We start from the raw sequence: 9,766 nt of genomic DNA, 5'->3' as shown, positions 1-9,766 counted from the left end.
CATGATTATCATTAAATTATCATCACTGCTATTACAATGCCTAAGGCTGTGAATAATTTCCATTTTTTTATTTCCTGTCAGGCCTGCAATTGTCGTGCAAAAATAAAAATAATGTACTAAATTGAAATAATGATCCATGACTTATTTGTCGGAAATATGAATGTTTTGTTTTGTTATTGCAAGCATGCGATTGGGGCTGGCGTTCACTGCGGTGAGATGTTCTCACTCCTCAGCTCTATTCGTTTGCCCCTCGGTGCAAACACACACGCTGCAGTCCTTGATGACTCATACAGTGGGTGGTCTTAAAAAGCATCACCTCCTGGTCTCCTGGTTCAAATGAAGTCAACGTATCGGCATCGTCGTTTAAACAAAAGCCCAATGGAGCATTTGTTTTAAAAAATGCTTGCTTCAGTGGATAATACGGGTAGCTGAATGTGAAATCAATTGGTACGCATTTTCGTTTATCCTGAGGCAGGAAGAAAAGCATTTCATTATTGTTCAAATGGCAACAAAAATCTATAGCATGAACTGTGCTGTTTTCTTAGTTGTTCTTTTTTTTTTTTTTTTTTTGAACCTCTTCTTCTAGCTCTCTGACATTACTCGTTTCCAGGCAGAGGAAGGCCATCACGTTGTTGCGGATGAACAGACCGTGCACAGGCAGAAGTCCCCACAGTATTTAATCTGAAGACTAATTAGTGGGCTACATAGTGTGAATATATAGACATGGCAAACAACACTAATTGGGTGTTAGTGGGAAAAGCGGCTTGTCATAAAGAGTCCCTGGAAATGTGACATCAAACGTCGCCAATTAAATTCCTTAACAGCTTTGACTGTACCGCAGTAGCATGACATAGTTTAGTCTCGCAGAAGACGATTCACATCGAGAGCCCTACCAAGCGGCTGTATACTTTAATTCAGTAGCTTTTATTTGGTCCCAACGGTGGCTTTTGTCTGCGACATATTCATCATGGTCTGCATCAAATAATAATAATAATAATAATATTCCCTTTATTAGTCCCACAATGGGGAAATTCGAGATTCGAACCCAGGCCTCCTGGGTAGACTGGGTCCTGAACGCGGCGCCTTAGACCACTCGGCCATCCTGGCAGCCACAACAAAGTGCTTCATTGTGAACCAAGCATCATGTGTTTCTTGGTGTGGGGCTTGATTCTAAATTTGTGACAAATAGATTCGCAGGAGTGCTCACTATGGGCAAGGCTGACCTGTTGGGTGACAAGAAAAAAGTATTTTAAAGGGGAAGTCAACCCAAAAGAACTATTTGCAATCAAATGTTCCATGTGCCTTCACTGGTCTAAACATGGCATTTTGATTAATATTGTGGAATATGAGTTAAGCAGCAAAATCCAGCGATCTCAGGAGGCAGCCATTTTGTCACTTACTGTCGACTGAAAATTACATCACAGGTGCTGAGGGATCGGCTTACCTGTTGTCTGAAGCTGAGCCGTGATTGGTTGTTAGCTGAGACTTGAGCAACTGTGATGGACAAGATGAACAAAAAGGCGTGGATTTTACTGCGTAACCCATAGTACATAAATGCACTATTTATTGGAATGTAATGTGTAAACGAGCGAAGGTTACAGTACCATGTGGATACTCCATCACAAGGACAAGAAAAGAGAGACGCACTTAAGCTTTGTTGAAGAAGTTTACTTTACAATAGACAATCAGCCCTCGATTAAAAATGAGCAAAATGAGGCTGGTCACTAAACATTTTCGATGTGTTGCTCTGAATGTGTTAACTAAAAATATCATTACATAAAATATACAGCGTACCCAGGGAATGGCAATACCTCAAAAGTAATGGTTTCAGCGGCAGGGTTTAACTGATTAATTTTGTCAAGAAAATATTATAATTCAGGTTGTGAATTTAGTTCAGCGCTTATGCTTGTGTCTATGCAAAATATAGACGGCATAGTACAGTGTTTCTCCTCTTTGGGCAAGTGGGCGTATGCTTGTAGTACTAAAAACAGCCCGAGTGGAGCGCGCTTTTACCAAGACGTCTGCTTGATTTTTCGATGACGCTATCCCTTTAAATTCATGACGCAGCTCAACTAGCGGCCCACTTTGTGCAGCCAGCGGGCGGGGTGCAGCAGCGAGCTCGGCCGCCTGGTGCGTACGGCTCGGCCCGGTTCTTCGGTGCACTGCTGCGCCTTCACTGCTTCCACAATGGAGTTTTTACTGGGGAACCCGTTCAGCACGCCTGTTGGACAGCGAATCGGTGAGCTTTTGCGGCCACTCATGCGTGGTTTTCCTGTGACTACCAAATGCCGAGCAAGCCCGGCATCTTCGTTAGTCATTCTACGCGAGCACTCACTATAATTTTGCTTCTAATTTTGTTTCAAGTGCAAACTGCATAACATACAGTTATAATGTATCTAACATGCTATTACTTCAAGAATAAATAAGTCTTTATTGAAACTGACAGAGTAATAGGTAATACTTGATTGACGTGCTTGCCAGCCAATAGTTAGGAAGAGGCGGGGTCAAAAACGTAGCCAGATTGCAAATTGATTGGTTGTAGCGTGTGTGACTTCCTGCTGACCTAAATTAGATGCAAGTTGTCATGCGTTTCCATTGACTCATGCAAATATAGTACTGTTGAACAAACAAACAAAAAAATGAAAAGAATTAAGGTTTAATTATGTCTGTTGTGTGATGGGAATTAATACTGATCTGGAAGCTTTTTTTATTTCAGTAACCTCAAGACGAGTGAAAATGTATTTATTGTTATCAAGTATAATTATGAATGCTTTTATTATCATGTATTAATACCATACATGATACATTAATAATTACTCGCTAAATTAGAAAGTAATATTATTCCACTTTGTTCTTATTGTGGGAGGGAGGGGGGCGTTTTTAAATGAAATTCTATTACCCATTACAACATTTTGTTTGCCACAGGGTGTTGGCATGTTTCAGCTCCTCCGTGAACTTTGTACATGGTCTAAACAAAAGTTAAAGTCCCATGGCGGAAGTTGGTTCCATTTATTTTAAAATGATTTGCATTAAATTAATATAAATTTGTCTCTTACGGGTATGAAACAAATACTAGTAGATCTGTGCGCCGTTGATACTACTGCTCATAATATTTGGATTTTATTCGAGTGCAGTTGTATTTATTAGTATTTTTCAATATCTCTAGTCATGTAATGTCATTTAAATAGAACAAAAACACACATTTGCAACGCATTTGTAGCTGATTGTCTTTTTTTCTGTCACAGAAATAGCAACCAGCTCTAGCCTGGCATCAGAAGACTGGTCTCTCAACATGGAGATTTGCGACATGGTTAACAGCTCTGAAGAAGGGTGTGTTTGTTTGTGTGTGTGCGTGTGTGTGTGTGTTCTAAGCAACCGTCTCAGAGTTGCATGTATCTGAAAGGTCAATATGCTCTCATTTCAGACCCAAAGATGCAGTCAGAGCCATAAAGAAAAGGATTGTGGGAAACAAGAACTTTAAGGAGGTCATGCTGGCACTCACTGTGAGTGTATCAACACACCTCGGCCTTGTTATTGTTGCTCTTGTCTTGTTGTGTAATCAGATTTGAGACACATTTTTCTGGCTCCAGGTGCTTGAAACCTGTGTGAAGAACTGCGGCTACAGGTTTCACATCCAGGTGACCACGAGGGATTTTATCGAAGGGGTTCTAGTTCGTTCTATCATCCCGAGGAACAACCCTCCTCTGATCGTACACGACAGAGTTCTCGGCATCATACAGGTCGGCCAGGGTTAAATGGGGTGGAAAAAAGCTATTTTCAATCTGTTGACATTTCTATGGTCACATTCCATGAACTGTTGTTAATTTGTGGTTGTCATCTTTTTAAGGCGTGGGCAGACGCATTCCGTAGCTCACCCGACCTGACGGGTGTGGTGTCAGTGTATGAAGACCTACGCAGAAAAGGCCTTGAGTTCCCCATGACGGAATTGGATGGCTACCCATCAGTTCAAGCTCCCAAAAGGGTACAAACACTTTTTTTCCCCACTACTCTGAACACTACCTTTCATCTTTGGTCAACCTTTCTTTTCGGGTGCTTTCTGTGCCTCGCATAGCAGACCTCCTCTCGGAATGGGCCTGCAGTTGCTACTGTCCCCGCTGTGCTGCTGTCCTCCAAACCTCCCCTAATCCCACCTCAGACCCTTGAGCTAAAACAGACGCTAGATGGAAGTGATGCCTTCACTCCCAACCAGGTGATGGTCTTTGCTGCACTAACAGGGATATTTCACTACTCTTTTTTTTTTTTTCACTATATCTGGTACCTTGATTTATTTACAAGTGCCTCAGTCTTCACTCTCCTTTCTTTTTCACGCCCTTTTTCTACCACACACTCGACACGTGAGACGCAGGTGTGTGACGCGAACCAGTGCACACTGGGTAATGTAGTATAGCCATGAGTATCACAAAGCGGAAAACTGAAGTCTAAAGAAAAGAGGGTACTGTGGGCTTACAGTATGTGAAGTTCCCGTACACTGTAAAACGCTAGAGGCTAAAATTGAGAAGTGCTAGTACTGCATACTAGTGAGTGCTGGCCCACTTAAAGCACTCATCCTAATGATATCCATGACAAAATTTGGATTAAAAATTCAACCTACAAAGTAATACTAAGAAGAAAGGCACTCAGTAGAACGCAAGCTTCTGCCAAGTTATTAAGAATGAGGTCTGCAAAGCTCCTAGAATTCCCTGTAAAGAATTGCTGTCGGATAAAAGCACTTCCCAATTGTAAATAACTGTAACTATATTTAGGATACCTTACAATGGAATTGTCGTCATATTATCAAATATACTGTATGTTCACAAGATGGCAGCAAAGGACTAAGAAACTCAAGGTAGTTTTGTGATTCAATAATTACGCACAGTTTATTTTTATTAATTTTTTTTCCTGGGGAAGATGCTATAGAGAACTACTGTATACCAATTTTGAAGCAGGATCATATCTAATATGTTTTAAAAATGCAATAAATACCAATGTAAACACAAGTCTCTTATTTCCGTGAAGGCTGATCTAAAATATAGCTTCAATATTAGATCCTAAAACAGTACTAAAGAAGGGGTTGCGTATAAGAATGTGTCATTTGGTTTATTGTTGTTCAGTCAACTATTAACTATTAATACTCTAGGTGGGAGCACTAAAGGCAGAGCTGGGAGTAGTGCGGACCAACCTCACAATGATGTCCGATATGATGAGTCAACTGGATCCTGTCATGGTAAAACAAGCTGACATGGAGTTGCTGGAGGTACAAAAATGACAAATTCAGGGTGTTCTTATCAACCTAAAGACATTATTAATGTATTTTATTCGGCAGGAAAACGTTTCCCACCCTTTTACCGTTGCCCTTAACTGATCTTGCACTTTATACATGTGCTACATCTGTAACATCACAACCCCCCACCCACACATTCTCTCTCTCTCTCTCTCTCTCTCTCTCTCTCTCTCTCTCTCTCTCGCTCTCTCTGGTTGTGTCATTAGCAGTTGTACACAGTATGTAAGGAAATGCAGGACAGGATAGTGAAGATTGTCCCCAGGCTTAGCGAGGAGAAGCTGATTGAAGAGCTACTTGCAACCAATGACGAAATGAACACCGCCTTCTCGCGCTATCACAGGTAAATCACTTTTTTTTTTTTTTTTTTTTAATCACTATATAACCATGAGGTAACTGAGACTCATTTTGGCTTAAATTAACAGCTTCAAAATTATTTCTTACATTGCACAAATCCACCACTCTCTATTTAATCGAATCACAGCTCACTGAGAGACATCATTTAAAAATTTATAGTAGATAAAATAAACAAGAGGTTGTTTTTTTTTTTTACATTTTCAGTCATATCTTTGCTCCATTATTTATATTATTTTTATTGCAAACAAGTCAAGGATGTCCATTGCAATACTTTGCTGTTGTCTACAATCATATATGTAATTTCTTACTTCTCTTTGTGGCTGTTTTTAGGTTTGAAAGACAATTAGCCAATGGTCCAAACGCGACTCAAGAGGTAGATAACCATAGACATTTGCATCATTTTTTTTTTTTTTTTTTTGACTGTTCACATCTCATCCTTTTGCATTTGCAGAGCCATACATATGTAAACCTAACAGACCTCAATGTGAGCCACTCAGCGGCTGCGTCAGTCACCAATGGAGACTCGCTCAGCCAATCAAAAGCGGACAGTTTGTCCAGCCAGATGGCAGGGCTCAGTAAGTTTTTTTTTTTTTTTTTTTTTTTTTTACGTTGACTTTATTTGTTTGGTTTTATGTAATTGATGTTGACCTAAACTCATTGCAGGTAACATTACTTTTCTGTTTATGACATATATTGTGTGTGGGCTATTTAGGAGTTAATTTTGCATTCTGCACATTTATCAAGACTACAATCACTCACAAAACGTTTTTTTTGTCGTGCTTTTAACAGACACAAGGGAAGGGGATGTTGTGGATGCATTTTTACAGAAAAGAAATAGCTCAACTCAAAGAGGAAGGTACAAACTATAACATTTAACAGTAATATGCTTTTGGAAGTTTTTTTGAATATATAATTAGCCTAATTTGCAGTTCACGTTCAAGTGATTTTGGTTTCAGTGAGCATGCAGACATTGGACTGGATGGCCTTGCACAAGCTCAGGACAACACAGTGCAAAACTCTAAAGCGGTAAGTAACATGTTCATGTCAGGTCATGTGCGTAAATTGCTCATGTAGTTGTAGAAAGTCAGCGAGTTTTCTGGCTTGAAAAGGAATCTTAGTAAATAATTGTCATGGTTTTACAAATATTGTGTTAATACTGTTGGCTGAGATGGACAGGGAGTGGATACAGCAAATGGGACCTCGAGGAAGAAGCAAAGGGTTGTTCCCAAAAAAAAAAAAATATCGCATCGTTTGAAATATCGACTTCTGAGTAACTACACGTTCCAAGCTAACAGATTTTAAATCGTCTTCTCGTTGAAAAATCCCAACACAAATTCTAACACACAAAATGTACTTTGAAAAAAGGAAAATGTTAAACAGACTAACAATAAACTTCTATTTAAGTTTCACATTTAACATAGTCACTTTTTACACATCTTAGTAATTGATTCATTGAGAGGGAATTGGCTGATAATTAAATTATGAAATGACTTGCAATTTTTGGAACATTATATATCATAATATGGCCGTGCATTTCTGTTGTTCACTTGCGTGAATGTCTTGCTCTGTTGTTGTGACTGTAGTAATTGAATCATTAGTGTCAAGAAATAGATAGAAATCACTTGATCCTATTCTGAAAGAATTCTCTATCTGTGCAACGAAGGATTACAGCCCAGCCTCCTCCCACAGCTCCTCACCAAAGTTAGACTGGATGATTAAAAAGGGAATGGTGGGTCCATGTCCAAAGTGTGCCTGATTTCCCTTTTTTTTTTTTTTTTTAAGTTCTGGGTTTTGTTGTAGTAATAGTTGTCGTCATGAAGTTTTGTTTGGTCAGTGGTTTACTTTTTCTGCCCCATAAAACTTTTGGTTTGCATGCATTGTCAAAGTGTCAAAGGCTTGACTATTTGAATTGACGTGGGTGTGCAAGGAGCATGGAAAGGTTCGCTTTGCCCTGTCCTGATGTTCCATTTTCTTAGAATATTTCTACTTTGTGTCATGTTGGGATAGTAATTTTGTGTGGGTTTTTTTTTCTTTTTTTTTTTTTTTTTTGAGGGGTGAGCAACTGTCCTTATTGTATTTGATATATTTTTCTTCTCTTTTAGATTCCCATCAAGCAATCCAATGTAATGGAGGATATTGAGAAATGGCTTGAACTGGATGATGAGGTGAGGATTAGGATTTCTAATACTTTCTCCCGTGCTTGTTTAGCCTTCTCAAAACATATGTTATGGTCACTAATTGTACATAGGTGGGAATGGTTGTGTGTGCCCTCCATATACTTTAAAATGGGATTCAATCCATCCATTTTCTTCTACTTATCCTGGATCTGTTCACAGCCTAAGTAGAGAAGCCCAGACTTTCATCTTCTCAGTAATAAATTTCACACTTTGATTATTATGCTCGCTCCAATTGTCAATGACACATTTATTACACCTCTAAATTGTGAACTAACTTTTTAAGTGAGGCTTTTTTTTTTTTTTTGTCATCCCGAGCAGAATAATTGTAACGTTGCATTGTGTTTACTTCCAATATAATTTTGTTTCTGTTTTTGACACAGTATGATGACTATGAGGACTCTGATGGTGTCACAAGTGAAGGTAAGCAAACTTGAAGCTGACTCCCTTTTTCTTTTTCTTCTTTTCTTTTTTGGGGGTGTTTTGACACTTTTAGTTGCAACTGATGCATCTTAAATTCACCCATTTTAGATTGACGTGGATTACGTCTTCTAATCATTTCATCCATTTCTGTCATTCAGTGATTTAGCTATAGCGGATTGTGTGAAGTTTTTCTTTTGTCTAATCGTAGTTGTCCTCTTCTGAAGAATTTGATAGATTCTTGGCACAAAGAGCAAAAGCGGCTGAGCGGTTACCTTCAGTGCGACAGTCTTCCCAGGATGCCAACCACTCCGAATCCTGAGCTGCAATTCAAGCGGCCACACGCGCAACTCTCATAAAGTCCCTCTGCTTTAAGGGAAGGATGGAACTGAATTTTTGTTTTCTGTATCAAAGGCACATTTGAGCATGGAGGATTGCAGTCCGTATTTACTTCTTGTGTATCCTGCTATTGCTTTACTGGGGTTTTAACTGGTAATAAGTGAATGAAGGCCAGAGGATTTTACATGATGTAATTAAGTGGTGGTAATGCAAGCATTTGCACAATTTCTATGGTAACATTCCTACTATTGAAAGAAACTTGGAATATTGTTACTAAAACAACTTTTGCAACATAGATGACTATATTGCTATGAACTTTTTTTTTGTGGCATTTCATGATGAGTTACGTTATGCAGTAAGTAGCAAACACTGTTAACTTATATGTAAGAAAATGTCAGCAATTTCTCATGAAGAGTTTGAGGCTTCGTTTCATGTTAATATTGATATCGGATGTAAAGGAAAAGTAATTTAGTTTTTTTTTTTTTTTTTTTTTTACTTCCATAATATTTCTTTGTCAAGGTGTTTTAATTTTAAATGCAGAGTGCAATTAAATAACCAACCAAACTTCCACGAGTTTTTCCTACTATCACCCACCCTTGTGAAGTTTAGTCGTCTGGAGATATTTAAGTCAGTCATCTGTTTTTGATGGCTGGTTTTATACAGAATATGAAAAATATGTTAGTTATTGTTTTGTTTTTTACAGATTAACTCATGGGCCTACACTCATTGCTGGTCGCCAGTCAGTCACTCGAAACATTTTATTCAGTGCTTCAGTCAACCTAACATGCATGTGTTTGGAATGGGAGCAAGCTCCTGGAGTACGTAGAGAGTTGAGATTCAAAACCAAAAAACCAAACCATGTTGGTGCGGTGCAGTAGTGTAGTCCGAAAATTAGATATATTAGTGCTGTCAAGTGATCACATTTTTTTAACTAATCACACTAATATATATATATATATACATATATATATATATATATATACATAAAGGATTCCAATTTACAACACATACAAATATTAGTATAATATATATTTATGAATTATGAGTCTCTTTTTTACAGGCATTGAATGCATATATATGTATGGTAATTTGACATGGGGTTGGCGACGACTATATGCTCTCGAACAGCAAGGCGGTTTGAAGAACACACCCACTGATTTTTATCGCAAAATGCGTGGTCACGCAGCGACCACAAGAA

General features: G+C 38.6%; 1 protein-coding gene across 2 annotated transcripts; it reads left to right on the top strand.

Annotated features, from left to right (window-relative positions):
* Positions 1–2,071: 2,071 nt before the first annotated feature.
* On the top strand, positions 2,072–9,132 carry tom1 (target of myb1 membrane trafficking protein). 2 transcript variants are annotated; one of them, XM_088317810.1, is made up of 16 exons: positions 2,072–2,239; positions 3,246–3,330; positions 3,425–3,503; positions 3,591–3,740; positions 3,848–3,982; positions 4,076–4,210; positions 5,138–5,254; positions 5,488–5,621; positions 5,966–6,008; positions 6,087–6,210; positions 6,425–6,491; positions 6,592–6,661; positions 7,299–7,364; positions 7,738–7,800; positions 8,193–8,232; positions 8,457–9,132. In XM_088317810.1, the coding sequence occupies exons 1-16, from the start codon at positions 2,188–2,190 to the stop codon at positions 8,549–8,551; spliced, it is 1,455 nt and encodes a 484-aa protein (XP_088173936.1). In that variant the 5' UTR covers positions 2,072–2,187; the 3' UTR covers positions 8,552–9,132. The 2 variants fall into 2 exon arrangements, with proteins under 2 accessions (XP_088173936.1, XP_088173935.1); XM_088317809.1 differs by having other exon boundaries at positions 4,073–4,210.
* The last annotated feature ends 634 nt before the right edge of the window (positions 9,133–9,766 follow it).

The sequence above is a fragment of the Idiotropiscis lumnitzeri genome, chromosome 15 (genome assembly GCF_059441095.1).
Source record: "Idiotropiscis lumnitzeri isolate Australia: NSW breed Sydney's pygmy pipehorse chromosome 15, RoL_Ilum_1.0, whole genome shotgun sequence".
NCBI classification, from domain to species: Eukaryota; Metazoa; Chordata; class Actinopteri; order Syngnathiformes; family Syngnathidae; genus Idiotropiscis; species Idiotropiscis lumnitzeri.
The sequence above is the reverse complement of the archived record's forward strand: the minus strand, read 5'-3'. Positions and strand labels throughout refer to the sequence as shown.

Bases quoted from the DNA above. Each gene is read 5' to 3' on its own strand.
- tom1 (XM_088317809.1), top strand. From the start codon at position 2,188: ATGGAGTTTTTACTGGGGAACCCGTTCAGCACGCCTGTTGGACAGCGA. The intron at 2,240-3,245 runs GTGAGCTTTTGC...TTTCTGTCACAG, and splicing joins GCCTGTTGGACAGCGAATCG to AAATAGCAACCAGCTCTAGC. The intron at 6,492-6,591 runs GTACAAACTATA...TTTTGGTTTCAG, and splicing joins AGCTCAACTCAAAGAGGAAG to TGAGCATGCAGACATTGGAC.